The 23,615-nt window shown below is 42.7% G+C and overlaps 2 protein-coding genes and 1 non-coding gene across 4 annotated transcripts in view; 2 read left to right on the top strand and 1 right to left on the bottom strand.

The window, feature by feature from the left end:
- Positions 1-4,716, bottom strand: part of LOC139279342 (keratinocyte-associated protein 3-like) — a 63,589-nt gene extending 58,873 nt beyond the window's left edge. The window contains exon 1 of the mRNA XM_070898462.1: positions 4,612-4,716. Within this exon, the coding sequence (XP_070754563.1) occupies positions 4,612-4,624 (13 nt within the window). The 5' untranslated portion in view covers positions 4,625-4,716. The remainder of the gene's footprint in view (positions 1-4,611) is intronic.
- Positions 4,717-6,207: 1,491 nt separating this feature from the next.
- Positions 6,208-6,404, top strand: LOC139280401 (U2 spliceosomal RNA). The gene has a single exon (XR_011596667.1). It is a non-coding gene; the product is annotated as a U2 spliceosomal RNA (small nuclear RNA).
- A 2,820-nt stretch (positions 6,405-9,224) lies between these two features.
- Positions 9,225-23,615, top strand: part of LOC139279839 (calcipressin-3-like) — a 166,177-nt gene continuing 151,786 nt past the window's right edge. For both annotated transcript variants that reach the window (XM_070899100.1, XM_070899099.1), the window contains exons 1-2: positions 9,225-9,293; positions 10,788-11,057. In XM_070899100.1, coding sequence (XP_070755201.1) covers positions 10,866-11,057 — 192 coding nt within the window. In that variant the 5' untranslated portion in view covers positions 9,225-9,293; positions 10,788-10,865. The remainder of the gene's footprint in view (positions 9,294-10,787; positions 11,058-23,615) is intronic.

Here is a 23,615-nt window from a genome sequence, read left to right as displayed (position 1 = left end):
TTGGGATTTGATAGCACAACCTTCTGAACTAGCTTTGGACAGACTTGTTAGGCTATTCAATAAAATGTACTGAAAATTTCAACCCAAACACAATAATGGATCAACAAAAGAAATGTGTTTGCAAAAGTAACCCCAGTCTTTGGTACCTTTGAATAAAGTCCATGCTTTGATTGGTTGCAAATATACTTACCCTGGACAGTGTTACAGCAGTGGATCAGTTATCATCACAGTGAGGTATTCTGTTGTTGGTTTTACATATCATCACTGGCAGCCCACTCACTGCCTACCTATGTTAGATGAGTATTGCCAATTTTCTGTCAAGCTACTACATGGAATCCCAAATGGAATTAAGACAAAGGGAGAAAATATAGGCATTGTCTTGCTTCGGTTGAATCTTCTCCAGCCAATGGTACTCTTCCATTACTAAAAACGGAGGCCAAATGTCTGGTCCAAATTGTCCCATCCCCCAGATTGGAGGACGATGTACAACAATGAAAACAAAATATCTTTAAAAATGTAGATGAAATGGTAACTAATTAAGAAAGGTGGCAGATTCTTCTGTCCTGCTCCCCCTGATACTAACTCTGTCCTTAGAGAACACGGATAAATTCACTCAGAGATACTTCGGTACTGTAGTCTAGCCTGACGCACTGCATTTGAACCTCTCCTTTCTCAAACTAGCCTATCATAATTAGTAAAAGAGCTGATTTCTTTATTCAGTTTTGCTGGAGATGGAATCAGGACTAATTCAATTCTAATGCCAAAAATAAAGATATATGCATTTTCAAAATATATTAAAAGCTCATAAGTATTCATTTTAAGCATACTCCGGCTAAACAGCCAATAGCACCTTGGGATGTTTTACTACCTTAAAGGCGCTATATAAATAAAAGTTATTATTAAAATAATAATAATAATAATAATAGACCATCTGCAGCCTGACTTTATTTCCCAGGTAAGCTGGTAAAAGACCATGGGGACTAAACATTATCATAAGGCTTTAGAGGCAAGATGTCTTGTTAATGTTAATAAAGATGTTAATGAATGATTTAATGTGTTTGTGTGAAGTGTTAAAGAGGAGAATTAGGATCTATTATATTTCTATCTCTGGTAATAATTGTTTCATCCCTGGGTAGGAAGTCATTTTCCGGTTGTCCATTATGTATTCACTAATTATTGACTTTATGACAGTGTCTGAGTTCTATCACTTTGAAAATATCTCAATAACAATAATCCATTGAACAAATCATAATGTTTGCTTCAAACAATTTTGTTTGTTTGAACAAACCTCAACTCTAATAGGTCAAAAAGTGACAATATGCCAAAGGACAACAGATAATGTCATCAATGTTATGAGTGGACTATGAAATTGGACTGTGACAGGACAATAGTAATCTAAAAGTCCTGAAGAATCGGGTGGAAGACCTTGAACAGGAGACCTGAGATAGAGCCTTGTTTGTCAGGAGATTACATGGCTCTGGGTGGGTGGGGTGTGTATGTGATGCATAAGATATCACAACTGTATGGCACAGGCTGGATGGACCAGTAGGTCTTTACCAGTCTATCATTTTCTAATGTCAGTGATATGAAATGTTATTTAAGTAGAGCTAGGCACCCTTGTCTTTAGATCTTCTAATGCTATACATTTTTTTTATAATGAACAAGAGATACTGTATTTGTACTACACATGTCATGCAAGTTTTTTTGAGAATACTACTAAAAATAGCATGGAGAGTCTTTAGGAATCCATTCAATACCTAAACAGAATTGCCACTATAATTGTATTCAAGATTACATCAGGGTTTAACATCTGCAAGGATGAAATAGTTATTAGCAGAAGTAGGAATAATAGAATATTTCTCATTCTTCCCTGTCACATAAACATGATGGCCCAGAAATCCAAGTTTCTCCTTCCCGGGGTGTTCGACTGGATTCTAGAAAAAAGATGCGCACCTACCTGAAGCTGCTGTGCTCACGCGAGATCCAGTCTGGAGGCCTCTCCTGACTGCGCATTGCAGCGCGTGCACGTCGGGACATGCGCAGGCCTGGAGCTGGAGTCACATGGCTCTGGGCAGTCAATCAGGTATAGTATATTTTCATTCATAATAATGGGAATTCTGCAAGTTGGAGTTCCCATTATTATGAATGAGAAACAGCCCCCAAAACACACAAAACCAATAATAAAAGATAGAAAAAAATGCACAAAATATTTTTATTAATTTAAATTACTTATTTATATATTTTAAATATATATATTTTTCCGATTTTTAAAAAAGTTTTTAACATTATGGATTAAAATAAACTTACCATTGTGGGGAGGGTTTTTAACAGTAAGATATGTTTTTAAAATTTTTTTTACAATGTTTTTGTGTGTTTTAAAACTCTTATGCCTGTAAACATAGGCTATGCACCTGCTTTTATCAGGCGCAAGAGTTTTGAGGACATTTGCTGGGCAAGATATGGGTAAATACCGCAATCTTGCTCTTGCAAATGTCCTCGCTCCCGAGATGCGGAGGATCTGTCTAGCGCCAGCTTGACAGATCGGAAAAGCCGGTTTTCAGCGCAAGTGCATTGTGTGCTGAAAACCGGCTTTTCCAATACCGTCCCGGGTCCGTAAAACTCCGTACGAACCCGGGGAGGCCGGGATTTCTGGGCCGATAAATCCTGTGTCACTGTATGAAAGACTTACATACAGTAGATCCTCATGTAACCATTTTCTTTAAAACATATTACTGTATTACTCATTTAAAAGTTCTGGATAGAAAATGCAATCTCTTTTTGAGGCTTTATAAAGAAACTTCAGCTGTGGCACAGTGGGTAGCACTCTCGCCTCTGGGTCAGAAAGTTGTGGGTTCAAGTCCCACTCCAGGAACTTGAGTATAAAAAAAAAATCTAGGCTGACGCTCAGTGAGAGAGCACTACACTGTCGGAGGTGCCGTCTTTCGGATGAGATGTTAAACCGAGGTCCCTCTACTCTCTCAAATGGATGTAAAAGATCCCATGGCACTATTTCAAAGAAGAGCAGGGGAGTTATCCCTGGTGTCCTCGCCAATATTTATCCCTCAATCAACATAACAAAAAAAAAACAGATTATCTGTTTGTGGGAGCTTGCTTGTGTGCAAATTGGCTGCCGCGTTTCCTACTTACAACAGTGACTACATTCCAAAAGTACTTCATTGGCTGTAAAGTGCTTTGAGACGTCCATTGGTTGTGAAAGGCGCTATCTAAATCCAAGTTTATCTTTCTTACCATTATTAAGCCCTACTGACAAATGTTAAGCACTTGTAAGAAGTGACCTTGCAGAAGGTGTTTTGCTTTGTGCTCAAGACTCTTTCCGATAATAGCAATTATTTCAATGTATAAATCAATATGCGATTCTAGTCCACCAATTAATTGATTTTTGTTCTTCCATAACCCATTCCACATAATGCAACTTAACCCTTTGTAAAACACTGAGGCTGAAATAGCTGTTTGCATGAAACTGATTTGGTTGTTAATTGCAAAAGGTACTTTAAATAAAGATGCAAATAAGAAAAAAAATATTGTATTTGTTTCTAAAACAAGAGTAAGTGTATGGCTTGGATCACATCATGGTAAGCATTCACAAATCATCAAAGGGATTAATGGTCCAGGAAGGCTGGAGCTTTAATTTCAAAATAAAGGCTACTTGCCGATGACGTTAGTGATTTGGGCACATTATCCACACCTTTACCTTCCCTTTCTGTTGCTTAAAAAGCTTACCATTTATGGATCCCATCTACAATGAGCATCATCGTTGCATCCACCTCATTCTCTTGGGTTCAAAATGGCTACTGGATGATGTGTCATAACCTGATATTGCTTTCCATCCCTTTGGTTAGGGGCCATGTCACTCAATGTACTTAAAGGCAGTATCCACTGGGGACATGATCTAAATGAAGCCTTTGAAAATAATTTTAGTTGCAAACAGAAAAAAAATACACAGGGTGTTTGCCAGGTGTCACACTAAATAAATCCATAGATAAATTTAAAGCTCATCCTGAGTTTTATCATCATCCCTGCATTCAGGGTTAGTGCCAAATTAGACTTGAAGAATGAGTATAATAGCTCAACCTCAGTTAATATAACCATTAACATTCTCCATCTGAATCTAAACTATCATAAAAAGATAGTCCAGTGCTAACAAAAACGATGCTGGAAGGTATCAGGGTATGAGATTAGATTTACCATATGGCCTTGTATTTAACTATAATTTGGGGATGGTCAGTAATATTCAGCGTTTTAACTCTGACGAAATCAGCATTTATGCCTGCAACTGGATGATTTGTTCAGTGCAGTGTCCTCTCATGGATCAGTTTGCAGCATTTATCGGTCGGAGATTGATGGTAAATTTTAATTGCGCATTTGAACAAAGTACAAGGGGGAAAAAAATCAGATTAAACCAAGTTCCGATTCACTTCCGCCTTTGTAGCCAAGACGTTGGTTTGAACCTAGCTGCTCAGACTGAACATTTGCTTTGTTGTAGCCCCCACTTATCCTGCTGGTTCGGAAAACTTTCTGATACTTGGTTCATTCACTTCCTTAAAATCCCTTTTTACTTTACGCTCACTAATGCACAAAAGGAACCCTTACCAATTCTGCACATCTTCAAACACAAGGTGCTGTGTTTCACTTCTATCGATCACCGTCCCCTTTCTTTAATGCGGAATAAAAAATCCATTGAGTTTTGGAGCCACATTGAATTCGAGGGAATGCAGTCAAGCCACTCCCACCCTGTATTAACCTCGTCAGTACTGGCTGTAGGAAAGAACTACCAACATAAAGAATGTCTGGAATCACTTTTAATCTTCGCAAAAAATCAATATGATTGATTTATTTTTCCCATTCTTCTCCTGAAGGCTGAGCTTCCTGTTATGTTTGATCCCAATAGCCCTGTGGTACCTCTCCCATGTCTGTCTTCATTTGTGTGAGACGAAATAGATGTAAATGAATTTTGAGCCTCCTCGGATTTAAAATTTCCTTGTAGCAGAGGGAGCCAAGAAAGTTAAATCTGTACATATTTGAAAAAATGAAAGGTGATAAAGTGACATATAACCCAACATTTTAAAACAATGAAAGGATTAATCAGACAAATGAATGAAGATATCTGTGTCAAAGAAGAAGGCGTACGTATAAGCCAAAGAACACAAACTAAATTTAATTTAAGAAACAACTTCTTCAGAGTTGGTTGAAATATTTAAAAGGATTGGGTCAATTCATGATTCAGCAGTAAGGGGCGACATGATACATTGGAATAGAAAGATGAAATATGGCAAGACTGGCCTTGGAAACAAGATTTGAGTGATAGATTGATTTGGTAAGTTGGATTATATTCTGACACTTCAAAGAGTGACACCTGGAACAAAAAAAATAATTTAAGGAATATCTGCATTCTCAAAATTGTAGGAGCACTAATTTCTCCCCATCATTATTTTACAAACATGTTCATTATTGCTAGACCAGACAAAAAAATCCAAATTATCCATTTTTGTAGCATAAATGAACAATTGCAATTATAATCAATAAAAAGCTAAGCTGCTTTAATGGTCATTTCTGCTGTTAACTCCAATAGGGCAATAAGATATAAAATAAAGGGGAAAATAAGTAATTAATTGAAACTACATCTTTTTTTTGTTTGAAAAATTGTTAATAATTCAGAACCACGTCTGTATATGGTATATTTTACATAGAAATATAGAAAATAGGTGCAGGAGTAGGCCATTCGGTCCTTTAAATTACATGGTTCTGAATGAACATATTTATTTTTACTAAAACAGTTTTAAAATGTACCAATAGAAATAATTTACATTTATATAACATCCTTCGATTTAGAGCCAGGTCTTTCAGAAGTGAAGTTAGGAAACATTTCTATGCGCAAAGGGTGGTAGAAGTTTGCAACTCTTTTCCGCAAACGGCAGTTGATGCTGGTAAATAGGAGGTGGGTGGGGTGGCTTGACCCATCCACCTCCACGGAGGTGTGTGGGGGACCTGACCCATCCACCTCCATGGCACGAACCTGGTATTGCAGTACTTCCAGGAACGGTGCAGTGGCTCTAGGCCTTTTGGCGCAGAGTGATCCTTGATGTGTGCAAGGTGACCTCTGGCGTTTGTGATTTGACAAAGAATTGGAAAGATTGGCAACGAATAAATAAAATTAAAAAAAATAAAAAATTGTTAATTTTAAATCTGACCGCTTCTCAGCCTTTTGGCTAAGATCATGCGTAACTGACCTGACAGGGGAGTAACCATGACCCTAAAGTGGTTCTCCCTGGATCAGGAAGGTGATTCTCCTATGCTTTTTGGAAATAGGAGGTGAGTGGGGTGGCTTGACCCATCCACCTCCACGGAGGTGTGTGGGGGGCCTGACCCATCCACCTCCATGGCACGAACCTGGTATTGCAGTACTTCCAGGAACGGTGCTTTGGCTCTCAGCCTTTTGGCTAAGAGCATTGGCGCAGAGTGATCCTTGAATGGGCCCAAGGTGACCTCTGGCGTTTGTAATCTGACAAAGAATTGGAACGATTGGCAACGAATTTTAAAAAAAATTGTTAATTTTAAATCTGAGATTGAAAGATTTCTGTTAACCAAAGATATGGGGCAAAGACAGGTATATGCAGTTAGGTCACAGATCAACCATGAGCTTATTGAATGATGGAACAGGCTCGAGGGGCTAAATGGCCTACTCCTGTTCCTATGTTCATGTCCTCGGGATGTCCCAAAGCACTTTACAGCCAGTTAATTACTTTTTAAGTGTAGTCGCTGTCATTTTGCAGGCAAACACTGTAGCCAAGGTCCCAGAAACAGCAATGAGATGACTGACCAATCAGTTTTAGTATGTTGGCTGAGTGATAAATGTGGGATGGGGCACAAGAAGACCCCGCACTCCCACCCCACCCTGTTCTTCAAATAGTACCATACCATGATGTCAGCTATAGCTCAGTGGTAGCACTCTTACCTCGGAGTCTGAAGATTAGTGCGTTCAAGTCCACTCCAGTGATTTGAGCACATAAACTAGGTTTACACTTCAAAACAGTTTTGAGAGAGTGCTACAGTGGCTTTGGCAGTTTTTTGGATGAGTCGTTAAACTGTCTGTCCTCTCAGGTTGATATAAAAGATCCCAAGGCACTATTTGAAGAAGAGCAAGGAGGTTTTCCTGGTGGTCTACTCAACATTTATCTTTCAACCAACACCTAAAAATAGACGATCTGGTCATTTATTTCATTGCTGTCTATGGGATTTTGCTGTGGGCAAATTGGCTGCTGAATCTCCCTACATTTAACAACACTTCAAAATTGGCTGTAAAGTGCTTTGGGATGTCTTGAGGTTGTGAAAGAAAGAAATGGCTTGGATTCATATAGCACCTTTCACAACCACCGAACAGCTCAATGCGCTTTATAGCCAATGAAGTACTTTTGGAGTGTAGTCACTGTTGTAATGTAGGAAATGCGGCAGCCAATTTGCACACAGCAAGCTCCCATAAACAGCAATGTGATAATGACCAGATAATCTGTTTTATGTTATGTTGATTGATGGATAAATATTGGCCAGGATACCAGGGATAACTCTCCTGCTCTTCTTCCAAATAGTGCCATGGGTTCTTTTACCTCAACTTGAGAGAGGTGACGGGACTTCGGTTTAACATCTCATCCAAAAGATGGCACCTTCGACAGTGCAGCACTCCCTCAACACTGCACTGGAGTGTCAGCCTAGATTTTTTTGTGTTCAAGTCCCTGGAGCGGGACTTGAACCCACAACCTTCTGACTCAGAGATGAGCGTGCTGCCACTGAGCCACAGCTGACACTGTATGGGCGCTATTTAAAAACAGGTAATCTCGGAACTCCTAAACAAGCGAGCCCCAGATGGGCAGAGGAAGCGTTTCAAGGACACCCTCAAAGCTTCCTTAATAAAGTGCAACATCCCCACCGGCACCTGGGAAGCCTTGGCCCAAGACCACCTAAAGTGGAGGAAGAGCATCCGGGAGGGCGTTGAGCACCTTGAGCCTCGTCATCGAGAGCATGCAGAAATCAAGTGCAGGCAGCGGAAGGCGTGTGCGGCAAATCAGACTCCCCACCCACCCTTTCCTTCCACCACTATCTGCCCCACCTGTGACAGAGACTGTAATTCCCACATTGGACTGTCATCATCATAGGCAGTCTCTCGAAGCGAGGATGACTTGCTTTCACGCCAAAAAGGGATGAGTTCACAGGTGTTTCAATGAAGGACCTAATATTCCAGATCCCGAACTACATCGTGAAGGGTGGAAGATGCCTGTGCTTGGATTTTTTTAACGTGGGGTGGCCGTTGCACACCAGCCACCACACGGGCTTGACAGAGCTAGGTCTTGGTCCAGTGGCAAGGATTACCCAAGACTAACTGGAGACCAGCTCTGTTGCACAGACTGAGCATGCACACATATCGCAGTGTGGGCTGGCCTGTGCTGCCCCTGGGCCCTCGACTCTCTGGGCCCCAGATTCACACCTCTCCTGGTCCCGGTCACTTCCCTCTACGGACTCTTGCCACTCCTGCTGTGCCGTCGCCCTTCTGCAGCAGCACGCGCTGCTCGCTGCAGCGATATGGCGCTGTGCAGTCACCTGAGAGCTCACTTTTAGAACGGAAGCAAGTCTTCCTTGATTTCGAGGGACTGCCTATGATGATTAATTGATGATTTAAATACAAGTCTTTCTTTTATGGGATCTTTCAAATTCACTTGAGGGGGCAGACAGGGCACTTAACATCTCATCTGACATATGGCACCTCCCGACAATGCAGCACTCCCTCAGTACTGTACTGAAGTGTCAGGCCAGATGATGTTCTCAAATCCTGGTGTGGGGCTTGAACACAACCAACTGACTCAACTACTTCCAGTGTCTGCTCATGCTGAGCAGGTAACCATATGTTTCACATTAAAAGAAATGTAATACATTGCTTATATTTCCAGTGGAGGGCGTCACAACATAAAGAAGCCGGAGGAGATTCGCGGAACCATCGCGCAAGGAAGCAAGCAGCGACCAAAGCGACAGGAAGAGGAAGACGGACCAAAGGTAGGCGGCGAACGCTGCCGCTCCACCAAACCTGCTGCTTCTCGCTCCGCCCCCCCGGACGCTGATTCGCCGCCAGTGTCGTCATCGGCAATCTGTCCCACTCTCCCGTTCTTTGATTGGTTGCAAGTGACGTCAATCATAACCCCTCTCCGCACCGGTCAAGTTCGGTTGTTCGTTAGCAACCAGAGCTGCGAAGGGGACAGTGAGGGTGGGGACAAGTGGAGCAACTGCAGGTTTGTCTGGGGATTGTTTTCAAACATTATGGCTTCTGCTCTGTGTTTAATGTCATAGAAAAGTGTCACCTCAGTGACAGTTGAGTTTATTTAAATACAGCTAGTCAAAACAAATGCATCTCGTATTGTTATTTATCCAATTTTTTATTTAATCATTTTAATTAATACCTGTTTTATGCCACAAATTACAATTAAGTGTAAAAAAAGGATTTTTACACTTAAAAAAAAAACACACTTTTTCTTTACGGTCATTTTTGTTAGTTTTTAAGGATTGTATCTGCTGTTGTGATAAGATCCAGAATGAGTATAATGGTTTGAGTTGTCCTCAATGGAACACTGCTCTCATGCAAACTCCAACACAATGTTATCATCATCATCATGGGCAGTCCCTCGAAATCGAGGAAGACTTGGTTCCACTCTAAAAGTGAGTTCTCAGGTGACTGTGCAGTCCAATACGGGAATTACAGTCCCTGCCTGTCACAGGTGGGACAGACAGTGGTTGAAGGAAAGGGTGGGTGGGGAGTCTGGTTTGCTGCACGCTCCTTCCGTTGCCTGCGCTTGTTTTCTGCATGCTCTCGGCGACGAGACTCGAGGTGCTCAGCGTCCTACCGGATGCTCTTCCTCCACTTAGAGCGGTCTTTGGCCAGGGATTCCCAGGTGTCAGTGGGGATGTTGCACAATGTAAGACCTGTGTGACAGCTTCCGCATTAATATGAATGAGGCAACTAACAATTCCAGTTGTTAACCTATTGAGAGCTGCAAAACCTGTCTAGTGCTTCTGAATAGTTTTACTAGGCTTTAATAGGTTTAGAGTTTATTTCATTGCACAATGCTGTGAGTTTAAACAAAATGCTACCTGATGACATGTGACTCATACAAGTGCACTGATGCATCTTGCCATGGAGTGCTACAGCCTGTGCATTTCTGATCTCTCTATAAGTTTCCAGCAGAGACCAGGTGCTTTCTCTGAGGGAGAATGAGTCTGTGTCACAGCAGTGATGCACCTTAGTTTTAGAAATCTTTTAGCGCCCTAAGTGGAGTGAGCTATACTGTGCAGTCATTATTGGGCAAAAAACAAACAAATCTAATGTTTTAAATTATGCTTTGGGTGAAGTATGCATTTTGAATGTGCAAAAGCTAGTTCTCTCCTTGAGAATTATATAACCCTTTTAATAGAAATATTAAAATAATTGTCCTATTTCCTGCATGTTGACCTCTTTCCAAGATATTTCTAGATACAATGTTAATTATACATAGTGTTGTCACTACTGTATTTAACTATATCTGGATTTAGATTAGCTTGAATCTTATCATCTTGTCTGACTTCTGATTGTTTTTTTGAAGCAGAGTGGATAGCAATTGGTTTCTAATGTAAAATGATTTGTGTAAATGGGTTCCATAGAACAGCTTCAGTGTTAAAGAGGAAATAGTTTGTTCCTGCTTTAATTTTTTAACCTTACTCTTCTCAATAATTGGTATTTTTCTCCCTTTTAGGTGGGTATCTTAAATTTGGTGCCTTTTAATTAAAGTTTTAAATGAACTCAATCAACCAGTGGCCCAGACAGTGACACAATGATAAGAGATGGTGCACAGATATGGTCTGAGACTCCAAACCACTCCGATCTTTGTGACAGTGATCAAGAGATTCTGATCTTTGAGAACTATGACAGTTTGGATTCCGGAATTATGGATTTGAGCGACCTTCCTACCTCTCTCTTTGCTTGCTGTGTGCATGAAGCAGTCTATGAAGATGAAAAACACAGGGTAAGTCTGTAATATAGAAGCAGTGTATTATTTATTAAGCTTAATCATTTTTATTGATCATGTCAAGAAAAGCATCACAAAATGAGAACCAACAGTTTGATATCCAGTACTGGCCAGGAATTGTGGGGGTGGGGAGAAACATTCTGCTCATCTTGGTAGTTATTTTTTAAAATTTATCCTCCAAATGCTGCTATCATACCCTTTGAATGTATGTATCTTATAGAAACATTGAAATATTGTGTTTAGTTCAACACAGGTATTAAGTTTTATTTTATCAATTGCTCACACAAATGTTTTTATAATAACCCCAATCTTCTTTGCTTTGATTATTTAATCTCTTTCAGTTCATCTTGTAAATCTGAATCTCGGAATTATCTCAGGTGCTCCTTCCCTTAACATCTATAACCTTGAAGCATGAAGGCAATATTGCAATTGTGGTTCCTCAAAGTAATTGTCCAGATTCAACATTACATCCCAGCTTGTAGATAATATTCTAAGTATGGCTTTAATAGAAATGCTGTCTGAGTTAGTTTAGTCAAAATACCTCATTTTGACTGCCAAACATTCTAGTTGCCTTAATATATGCATCGTTCTGCTAATTTTAATGCCCTATCCATTATCACTCCACATACTTTTTATGTAAAAGTTTCTTCCTCCCCGACATGCACATATCTTGTACATGTAAGCAACTACCCAAATGATTAGTGTCCAGCAAGAGATCAAATGTTTTAATTACTGTATGGTGGCATCACTACCTGTACTTCTGTCGGAAACCAACTGTCTACCATGTTTTGTGAAAAAGCAGTTGTTCATCAAGGATGCCTTTATGCCCTAGATCTCTGATGCACAGATCCGTTTATAGATGCATTAAGGCAATCTGGGGCCTTAACATTTCTTCGGCAACAGCAGTGACCGCTGGATCACTGGCTAGAATTCATGTTAGCGATGCATTTTCTCGTCAATTTGTGCTGCTGCTGATGGTAATTTTTTATGAAAATGAGCAGCATCTGTCAAAGATCCTTAGCCATCCATCCAACGAAGCTGACAAATTTGGAATGAGTTGACTGATCTAAGACAAAAGTAGTGTTTCCATGACCGTTTCTGCTAACTGCTTGTCTACAAGTCTGAAATATAACAATTAATTATGTTAAATAGTTAATTTACCTTTTTTATAACATCCACTAAAACAATAATATTACCATAGAAGTGAAATTAAGAATTGGTCTTGACACATTGGTCATGTTTAACCTTCAGTTAGCTTGTAAACAAAGTTTTAAATCTTTAGTGTTGCTATGTTACTAACAGTATGTTATGTCATCAAAACTTATGATTGGAGCTGAGATACATCCACAATTATTAGTTTTTGCACAATGTTAATTCTGTATGCTTTGCATTAACTAACAACACATCACAAATGTTGCCATCCAATAATGGACTAACGCTGATCTATCACTTACAACATAGGTCAGCGCCATTGTTTAGTTAAAACTTCCTTGTAAGGAAGCATCTTCAAAGATAGCCATATGTGTGCTGGGGTGCCCGATAAATTGAGCCTTATTCTGTGAGCTGCCTGATCAAAAATCAGAGAAATGCCTGGTATCACCTGGCTTCCAAAGTCCACTATATTTGTATCATCTGTCAAATTAGGAACATGGGAACAGGAGTTCCTCGAGCCTAAATGGCTGATCTGTGACCTAACTCCATATACCCGTTTTCGCCCCATATTCCTTAATACCTTTTGGTTAACAAAAATATCAATTAACAATTGACCTAGCATCATCTGCCGTTTGCGGAAGAGAATTCCAAACTTCTTCCACCCTTTGCATTTAAAAGTGATTGCTAACATCACGCCTTAAAGATCTGGCTCTAATTTTTAAACTATGCCCCTCTAGTCCTAGATTCCCCAACAACCAGAAATAGTTTCTCGCTAACTACCTCTCTCTAGCTACCCTATCAGCAATGTTCTCCCTAAATTTTTTTTTTGGGTGCGCAGCTCATTCAAACTTTCACGCATGAGCAAAATTTCACATTAGAAAAGCCGGCCCTGGGCTGCATGGCTGCGTAGAGGAAACGTTGCCCATCAGTTCCCCTTAAAAACTTCGATCAAATCACGCTCCAGGGGAAACAGCACTAGTTTGTGTAATCTCTCCTCGTAATTTAACCCTTGGAGTACAGGTATCATTCTGATAAATCTCCACTCCCTCCAAGGTCAGTATATCCTTCCTAAGGTGTGGTGCCTACAACTGAACACCGTACTCCAAGTGTGGTCTAACCAGGGCTCTGTATAGCTGTAGCATAACTTCTGCTCCCTTGCATTCTAGTCCTCTAGATATAAAGCCCAGCATTCCATTATCCTTTTTGATTATTTTCTGTACCTGTCCATGACTTTTTAATGATCAATGTACATGGACCCTCAAGTCTCTTTGGACCTTTTCACCATTTAGAAAGTACTCTGATCTAGCCTTTTTAGGTCCAAAGTGAATGACCTCACACTTGTCTACATTGAAATCCATTTGCCACAGTTTTGCCCATTCACTCAATCTATTAATATCTCTTTGTAAATTTATGCTGATTGAAAAAATTTGGATAGCAAAGAACTGCCACAGTCAAAATTGTCAAATGGCCCCCTTGTATGCTGTAAGCTTTAATCGTTCTAGGCTACAGAATCTGTTTAACTATTACTGTTTATCTATTGCTTTTAATAAACCTGCTCGATAGTTTATAGCGTAAGCTGTAATCTGATAATAGTGTTTTGTTCTACCATTTCCCAAAATTTGAAAGGGCCAGTGTCCTATTAGAATACTAAGTAAAGCAACCAGGGTTTGTGTTCAAACCGAGTTACACTACATTACTAGATAATGATACATTAAGTTTATGCTGAAGTTGTAAAGAGTGAATGCTCTCTTATGGTGCAGAGCATGAGAACTATCTAGGTAAATCCTAAAAACATAACTTTGTTAAAACAAAGTAAAATAGATGCATTATAAAGACTGCAAACAAATAGGAAAAACAGGATTATGGAATACTACACAGTTATAAATTTTAAAATAGTAAAATGTATTAAGATTTAGTATCAAAGACCATAACAATAAATGCAGACCAGTATAATATCACAGGATGCAATAAATACAGAATAAATTTCTGTACAGGAGGATAGTAACAGACTTCAGGAAGACATAGACAGGCTGGTAAAATGGGCAGACACATGGCAGATGAAATTTAACTCAGAAGTGTGAAGTGACAAAATTTGGTACCATTTGGGAAGAATGAGGGGAGAGGCAATATGAACTAAATGGTACCATTTTAAAGATGGTGCAAGAACAGAAAGACCTGGGTGTGTATGTACACAAATCTTTAAAGATGGCAGGATAGGTTGAGAAGGTCATTTAAAAAAAAAAATATGGGATCCTTGGCTTAATTAATAGAGGCATAGGGCTAGATTTTTGTCTTTCCTGATTGAAAAAAATTTGCGCCCTCGACTGAAAATTTTGGCAAAAAATGAGGATCCATGATCATGGGCGCTAAATCGGGTGTTACACAACAGACTTTGTGCGTCCAAGCCGAAAATTGCAGCGGTAAAAGATGCGGCCATTTTGCGCAAGCACAGTCGCGCTTTTGTTTCCCCGGGCGCAGACGTTATTTCAGGGCATGGTAGCTTCCTGCACACATGCGCATGATCCGCCCAACTTCTGGCACTTCTGCAGAGATGGAGCAGCATGAGGGCAGGAAGTGTGCCAGGCGTTTCTCCAATGAGGCTGCTGAGGCCTTAGTCCACGCACTGGAGAGGAGGTGATCATCACTCCATTTGGCTGGGGGAGCGAGACCACTGCCAGCTATATTTAAAAGAATTTGGCGTGGAATTGCCCAGGAGGTGTCTGCGGCGGACACTGTTACCAGAACTGGCAGACAATGCCGCAAAAAGTTCAACGACCTTACTGGGGTCGTCAGGGTGAGTACCATTCACATTTATTTATGCCTGCTCTCCTTCCAATGTGAATGTCAGACACTATGTGATGTATCTCATGTATATGCCCATTCTCAAAGTCTTGCAGCCTGTGGGGTGGGTTTCACATTGCCTCAGAAAAATGAAGGATGACTTCGCCAGCAATTGCCTCTGAAATTACGGATGCACATACATTCTTGAGAACCTTCCTCACAATACACTCCAACTCCTGATATGGGTTTCATATAGATCACCTGCAGTCTCTTTGTTACCTCCTTCTCACCTCCTAACAATCGCTCACAAAACTCATGCAACATCAACACAGATTGAAGTGAAGACATTAGAACATCCACACAGTCTCACCTATTGAAGTATGGTGTGCATATGTGGCACAACAGGAGGTGTACCCTTTCTGAACCCTTCTTATTTTTCTCTTTGCAGGCGAAGCACTCAACAGGCATGAGCAACTGCGCACAGGCAGGGGTCCACCTCAAATCTTAGAATTGACGGATATTGAGGAATGGGTGTCTGCCCTCATTGGAGCACCAGTTCGGGCAGTTGCCGGGGGCGATGCTGAGCCCACTTTGGATAGTGAGGGTGTGTAAATGGAATGCGCGACTGATGTGACTTCTGTGCGATGTATTATGAAGTGGCGGGGGAACCTTCAAATGTACATGTCCAATGCCACCTTCCTGCTATCACCCTGCCTACTCCCCTCCTGCTAACCACACGTCTTTTTTTTGTGCTTGGAAAAGAACAACCACAATCGTGGCAGGCGTCCAGGGAGCCATCAACATCTGGCCATGGGGGAGATGACGAGGCTTGCGACGAGACTGCAATGCCTGAGCCGCAGAGCCTACCAATTGGCCCCTTTTGAAGAGACCACATCTGAGGACGAGGCCAATTTCCAGGGATTTGAGTCGTCGGAGGCTCCTGGCTCCAGTCGCCTACAGCAACGCGAAGCGAGAGGGGAATCTCGGCGGCCAGCTCTCCGAGGGTTAGTCGGCAAAGTAGGTCTGCTCAACAACAGGCAGATATGGAACTGGACTTGGTGGAAATGTCCAGGGAAAACCCAGGCATGCACCATGAGCTCATGGTTGCATTGGGTCTTATCCCAGAGAGCATCGCCAAGCTTTCTGCGACTGTTGCAGAGGCAGCATCATTAATTGTCGGTGCAACACAGGACTCCAGCGAGGCCATCGTTGCCCACTCACAGAGGCTGGTGGCCTCCAGCAGCGATCGTGGCATTCCAGAGTGTGTGGTGCATGCCCTTGATCACGTCGCAGCATCGCACGAATCGCAGGCACAAGCTATGCTGTGCTGCTTTGTGATGTGATGCGGTCGATGACTGGTGCCTTCCTCTCTGTGTTCCCCACTGTCCCAACGGGGAAGGGACGGTCCGAGCAAATTGTGGAGACACCTCGTGCTCTGGATGTTGAAGCCCAGCCCCTTGTGAGTGTCAGCAGCTCCCAGGAAATGGAAGGTGCTGTCCTCCCTCAGGATGACCGCATTCCGGTTCCCACCACTGACTCTCCAACCATGCACCATACATGGTACACACCCAGCTACCAGTGACTGCTTCCACCGATGATAAGGTGCAGCTGGGCCTTCCAGGCCAAGTGCTGATCCAGGACATCATAAGCCGTCTGCATTGTCCCCTAACACAGCAGCCCTCAAGCAGCTTTGCTGTCGGCACTGACGTCTCATTGAGGAGGAGCAGCAGGAGTGGGAGGGGGATGAAGGGGGAGGGAAATGTGAGGCCAAGTTCCATTAAGAGGTGGGCCAACGTTGTGTAGGTGGCCGGATGTATTATGAGTATGCATGTAAATAGTTTATTTTCATTAATGCACTTCAATGTTGTTGAGTTACTTGCAACAGGACAGTGTTTATTGAATGGTTTTGTTTAGTTGGGGGAGGGGGGGTGGGGATTGTTTCTTTGTTGGATAAAAAAGTTACTTTGATCCTTTGCCATTGGTGTCGTGTGTATCATTCCAAAATTCACTGTAGAAAACCCGTTATGGTGGCACATAGCATTGTGAGTCTTAGCTGCATCCTTCCGTTTCCCTATTCAAGCTGGCAACGTGCAGCTCTTGTTCCGGTGGTATATCAACGCTGCCTTCCCCTGTGGATGGGGTGGCTCTGCAATCGTTGTCCTCCTCCTCCTGAGGTGGGCCTGCAATCCTCACTGGCAATGCCTGGCTCCTCATGATGGCCAGGTTGTGTGGCATGCAGCACACCACAATTAATTCGGAGGCCTGTTGAGGGAAGTATTGAAGGTTGCCTCCAGGCATCGGGAGCACTGCTTGAGCACCCCAATTGCCTGTTCAATGATGTTACAGGTGGCTGCATGGCTGTCATTGTAGCGCTGCTCGGCTTCTGTAGTGGGGTTGCCATAACCTTTGTCCCTGATCAGCCAGCTCTGCCCTTGCCTTTGTCGCTGAAACAGTCATGAGACACTGCTCTCACGCAAGATGAAAGCATCATGTGTGCTCCCTGGATAGTAGGCATTCACTGCGAGGATGTGCTGCCGTGTGGTCGCACACTAACTGCACGTTTAGGGAGTGGTATCCCTTTCGCTTTCAGAGTACCTCTGCGTTGTGTAATGGTACTTGCAAGGCAACGTGTGTGCAGTCAATGGCTCCTCGAACCCCTGGGAAGCCCGCAATTCTGCCAAACCCTATCGCCCTCTCATTCTGGCTGTCCCTGCTTGTAGGGAACTTTATGAAGTCCATTCTGCGGACATACAGAGCCTTTGTTACGTGCCAAATGCAGCGATATGCAGCATGTTGGGAGATGCTGCATATGTCCCCTGCTGCAGCCTGGAAGGAACCGGAGGCATAGAAGGCCATCGCCACAGCCACCTACTGTGACAGGCAACACAGTCCTGTTGGTACTGGTAGGTTGTAGATCTGCCTGTCGGAGCTGGAATATTTCTGTTAGTGCTTCCTTTCGGAAGCGCAGCCTTCTCATGCACTGCGCCTCAGAGAGCTGGAGATATGAACAATGGTCCCTGTACACCCGTGGGGAGGTAAGGCCTCCTTCCCAGACATTTTCGACCTCTCCTCATCAGTGGGCCAACATGGCCAAAAGCCCTTCTTCTAGCTTGAAGCCGCCTGCATAATACGCTGGCGAACTAGTAATGCTCCCATTGAAATCTGTCACTCTCCTTGTAAGGAAACTGTAATGGCACATAAAAGTGCCGTTTGCAAGTCTGCGCGTCACATAGCGTGCTGTGCGCAGCTGTTGCAGTCAATGTCAACTGCATGGTCTAATTCCCTAACCTCCATTTAAATACGCTGCCTCTGGGAACACCGATTATTTTCAGACGTTTCTTGGGGCGAAGTTAAATGAGGTGTAAGGGCCGAATTTTCCATCCGGGGCGTTAGCGCAGCGTTGCACGATGATTGACGTCATGATCTCAGTCAAAATGGAGGACGGTGCAGTGAGTTTTTTGCACTGCCGCAAATCTAGAGCTGAATTTAGTGGCCAGGCGCTAAAACCTGGACGCCCGGCGTGACGGCCCAAAGCAACATTTACCGTCCCTCCGGGGCGCAGAGGTGCTAAAGAGCCAAAAAGTACAGAAGCAACGAAGTTATGCTAAACCTTTTTAAAACACTAGTTAGGCCTCAGCTGGAGTATTGTGCTCAAATCTAGGCAATTAGGAAGGATGTCAAGGTCTTGGAGAGGGCGCATAAAATATTCACTAGAATGGTACCAGGAATGAGGGAATTCAGTTATGTGGAGAGACTGGAGAAGCTGGAGTTGTTCTTCTTAAAGCAGATAAGGTTAAGGGGAGATTTGATCGAGGTGTTCAAAATCATGAATGGTTTTGATAGAGTAAATAAGGAGAAACTGTTTCCAGTGACAGAAGGGTCGGTAACCAGAGGACACAGATTTAAGGTGATACGCAGCGTTGTTCTGATCTGGAATGCATTGCCTGAAAGGGTGGTGGAAGCAGATTCAATAATAAATTTCAAAAGAAAATTGGATAAATAATTTGAAGGGAAAAAAATTACAGGAGTATAGCAAAAGAGCAGGGGAGTGGGACTAATTGGATAGCTCTGCCAAAGAGCTAACATGGGCATGATGGGCTGAATGGCCTCCTTCTGTGCTGTATTATAATATTCTAGGAATGAGAGAACAGAATGCAAAACCGTATCCAACAGATTTAAAGGTACAAAGAGATACACGAGGGAAGAAATCAATAGAAAGATAAAATACTGGCAACAAATATTCAAATTTCATCTTTGTCTGGATTTTAGGCTTTTATGTTTTCAGGGGGAAAGTTAGCTGTCGGGAATAGTTTGCGTTTTACTTGTTAATTTTGGGCATCTGGGCCCTGCGTCAGAAGGTGCAGCGCTAAGGGAGGCGTACACCTCTCTTGGCGCTAGAATGGGAAACTCCTGAGCTAAACAGCCAGCCAGCACTCCGAGAAGCCTTGGGGGCAGGGCGGGGGGGTACATTAAAAAAAAACTACGAAAACATTCCCAAAACATTGCCCACGCCATCGCAATACAAATCGCACACAAAATTTAAAGAAAAAACGATCACACTTATTTTTGGAGTCCGTTACCTTCCTCTCTGCCGACGGGATCGTTGGACTGCTGTGATTTCCCAGGCGGTCATTGCGGGTGCACATCCGGGGATGGGTTGGGCAAGACTCAAAATCTGTGCCACTGTCGCAGCCAGGGGCTTTGTACACCGGCCGCAGTTCATCCGGGTGGTGCTGCTCGGCGCCGCCACAAAACCCAACCGGAGGATTACTGCGGGGAGCTGGAGACCTCACACCGCCACCTTACATGCTACTCCAGGGCGAAACCCGGAGCACAAAGGACCGGAAAATCCAGCCGAAAGAAACTTAAAATAATTCTCATTTTCAAAAATGAAATCGAACCTTTTATTAGAATGAAAGAAACACAAAAATAGACATTGGATGCATAAGGAAACTAGGGAATGAACAGATGGGGGACGAGTTTACAAGAACATGTTTTATTTTCAACAAATTTTCTGGACGAGCAATTTTTGAAAACAGGACCTTTACAATGCATACTGGTTCTGGCATGGAGGCCCCGACCTGCGAGGGAGCATCAGCGGCGGGTCGGGGCAATGGAAGGAGCGGCGAGTGGTGGCCGTGGGCAGCGTGGAGGCCACTTCAAGGTACAGCGCGAGCAGGTGCAGGAGGGCGACGGCTGTGAAGAGTGACATCATCAAGGTCCAGGTCGGTGATTGGAGCGTGGGCAGGTACAGCAGGAGCGGCAAGGTCGGGGCAAAGGAGCGGCGAGAGACAGTAGAGGGACGTAATCGGGGCCCAGGGGCAGCACGGACCAGCCCACACTGCGATACGTGTGCAGAGTTGGTCTCCAGTTGCCTTGGGTAATCCTTGCCACTGGGCCAAGACCTAGCTCTGTCAAGTTCGTGTTTGGCTGGTGTGCAACGTCCACCCCACGTTAAAAAAATTCACGCAGAGGCATCGTCCACCCTTCAAGATGTAGTTTGGGTCCTTCATTGAAACACCTGTGAACTCGTCCTTTTTTTGGCGTTGAAGCAAGTCATCCTCGTTTCGAGGGACCGCCTATGATGATGGGTTCTGAACTAATAACCTAATAAATCTTAATGGCTCCTGATGATAACTCTTCTATCTGTTTTTAAACACCAAACAAAAAAAAAATCAATGAATTTAAGGAATTTGCTCTTTTTTTCCTCATTTGCTATCTGTAACAGTGCACTTAAATCAGGTATAGGTTAAATGCATAGTTACTGTAATATATCGGAGTCATGTGGTCTTACATCAGAAATAGGAGTAGGCCATTGGGCCCCTCGAGCCTGCTTCGCCATTTAATAAGATTATGGCTGATCTGATCTTGGGCTCAGTTCCACTTCCCTGCCCACTCCCGATAACCCTTCACTCCCTTATCGCTCAAATATCTGTCTATCTTCATCTTAAATATATTTAATGACCCAGCCTCCACAGCTCTCTCAGGGCAGAGAATTCCACAGATTTATGACCCTTTGAGAGAAGAAATTCCTCCTCATCTCCAGACAATGCTGGAAATCTCAGTGGGTCAGATAGCATCTGTGGAGAGAAAGCAGAGTTAACGATCTTTTCTCTCCCTTTTTAAAAAAAAGTGGTGTTACATTAGCTACCCTCCAATCCATAGGAACTGATCCAGAGTCTATAGAATGTTGGAAAATGACCACCAAAGCATCCGCTATTTCTAGGGCCACTTACTTAAGTACTCTGGAATGCAGACTATCAGGCCCTGGGGATTTATCGACCTTCAATCCCATCAATTTCCCTAACACAATTTCCTGACTAATAAGGATTTCCTTCAGTTCCTCCTTCTCGCTAGACCCTCGGTCCCCGAGTATTTTCGGAAAGTTATTTGTGTCTTCCTTAGTGAAGACAGAACCAAAGTATTTGTTCAACTGGTCTGCCATTTCTTTGCTCCCCATTGTAAATTCACTTGATTCTGACTGCAAGGGACCTACATTTGTCTTCACTAATCTTTTTCTCTTCACATATCTACAGAAGCTTTTGCTGTCAGTTTTTATGTTCCCTGCAAGCTTACTCTCGTACTCTATTTCCCCCTCCTAATTAAACCCTTTGTCCTCCTCTGCTGAATTCTAACTTTCTCCCAGTCGTCAGGTTTGCTGCTTTTTCTAGCCAATTTATATGCCTCTTCTTTGGATTTAACACTATCCCTAATTACCCTTGTTACCCACGGTTGAGCCACCTTCCCCGTTTTATTTTTACGCCAGACAGGGATGTACTATTGTTGAAGTTCATCCATGTGATCTTTAAATGTCTGCCATTGCCTATCCACTGTCAACCATTTAAGTAACGTTTGCCAGTCTATCCTAGCCAATTCATGTCTCCATACCATCGAAGTTACCTTTCTTTAAGTTCAGGACCCTAGTCTCTGAATTAACTGTGCCACTCTCCATCTTAATGAAGAATTCTACAATATTATGGTCACTCTTCCCCAAAGGGTCTCGCACAACAAGATTACTAATTAATCCTCTCTCAGTACACAACACACAGTCTAGGATGGTTCTCAACATATTGGTCTAGAAAACCATCCTTTACACACTCCAGGATTGCTACTGTATTGCTACCAGTTTGGTTAGCCCAATCTATATGTAGATTAAAGTCACCCATGATAACTGGTGTACCTTTATTGCACGCATCCTTAATTTCCTGTTTGATGCCATCCCCAACCTCATTACTACTACAGAAGGTCTGTGATAGATTGGGAGATTAGAGAGACAACAGAGATGATGGCCCAAATTCAAATACTCTTGCCAGGAGTTAGAAAAACATTGGTCGCGATAGGGTGTGAATAGTGGGATTATGACTAACTGCCATTAGAGACAAGGAGAAAAAAAGAAACTGGCTCAGAGCGGAGGGGGTAGGGTGGGGGGGGTGGGGGGTCAAAAGATTGGCAGCGATTACGCTCTGAAATTTTTGAACACAATGTTGAGTCTGTTGACATTGAGAGATGTTAACTCTGCTTTCTCTCCACAGATGCTGTCTAACCCGCTGAGATTTCCAGCATTTTCTGTTTTGATTCCAGATTCCAGCATCTGCAGTATTTTGCTTTTGTCCTCCTCATCTCAGTTTTGAATGGGTGACCCCTTATTTTGAAACTATGCCCCATAGTTCTAGATTCCCTCTCAAGGGGAAACATCCTCTCTGCATCTACCTTGTCGAGCCCCCTCAGTATCGTATATGTTTTAATAAGATCACCTCTCATTCTTCTAAACTTTTAAGGAGCTCTTTCATAGTGCTCAACAAAAATATATTCTAGTGAAAAAGAAGGGCGGTAAGAGAAGGGATAACCAGCCGTGGATAACCAAGGAAATAAAGGAGAGTATCAAATTAAAAACCAATGCGTATAAGGTGGCCAAGGTTAGTGGGAAAATAGAAGATTGGGAAAATTTTAAACGACAGCAAAGAATGACTAAGAAAGCAATAAAGAAAGGAAAGATAGATTACGAAGGTAAACTTGCGCAAAACATAAAAACGGATAGTAAAAGCTTTTACAAATATATAAAACGGAAAAGAGTGACTAAAGTAAATGTTGGTCTCTTAGAAGATGAGAAGCGGGATTTAATAATGAGAAATGTGGAAATGGCTGAGACCTTAAACAATTATTTTGCTTCGGTGTTCACAGTGGAAGACACAAAAACCATGCCAAAAATTGCTGGTCACAGGAATGTGGGAAGGGAGGACCTTGAGACAATCACTATCACTAGGGTGGTAGTGCTGGACAGGCTAATGGGACTCAAGGTAGACAAGTCCCCTGGTCCTGATGAAATGCATCCCAGGGTATTAAAAGAGATGGCGGAAGTTATAGCAGATGCATTCGTTATAATCTACCAAAAGTCCCTGGACTCTGGGGAGGTACCAGCGGATTGGAAAGCAGCTAATGTAACGCCTCTGTTTAAAAAAGGGGGCAGACAAAAGGCAGGTAACTATAAGCTGGTTAGTTTAACATCTGTAGTGGGGAAAATGCTTGAAACTATCATTAAGGAAGAAATAGCGGGACATCTGGATAGGAATAGTGCAATCAAGCAGACGCAGCATGGATTCATGAAGAGGAAATCACGTTTAA

The sequence above is a fragment of the Pristiophorus japonicus genome, chromosome 14, assembly GCF_044704955.1.
Source record: "Pristiophorus japonicus isolate sPriJap1 chromosome 14, sPriJap1.hap1, whole genome shotgun sequence".
NCBI lineage: Eukaryota > Metazoa > Chordata > Chondrichthyes > Pristiophoridae > Pristiophorus > Pristiophorus japonicus.
The sequence above is the reverse complement of the archived record's forward strand: the minus strand, read 5'-3'. Positions and strand labels throughout refer to the sequence as shown.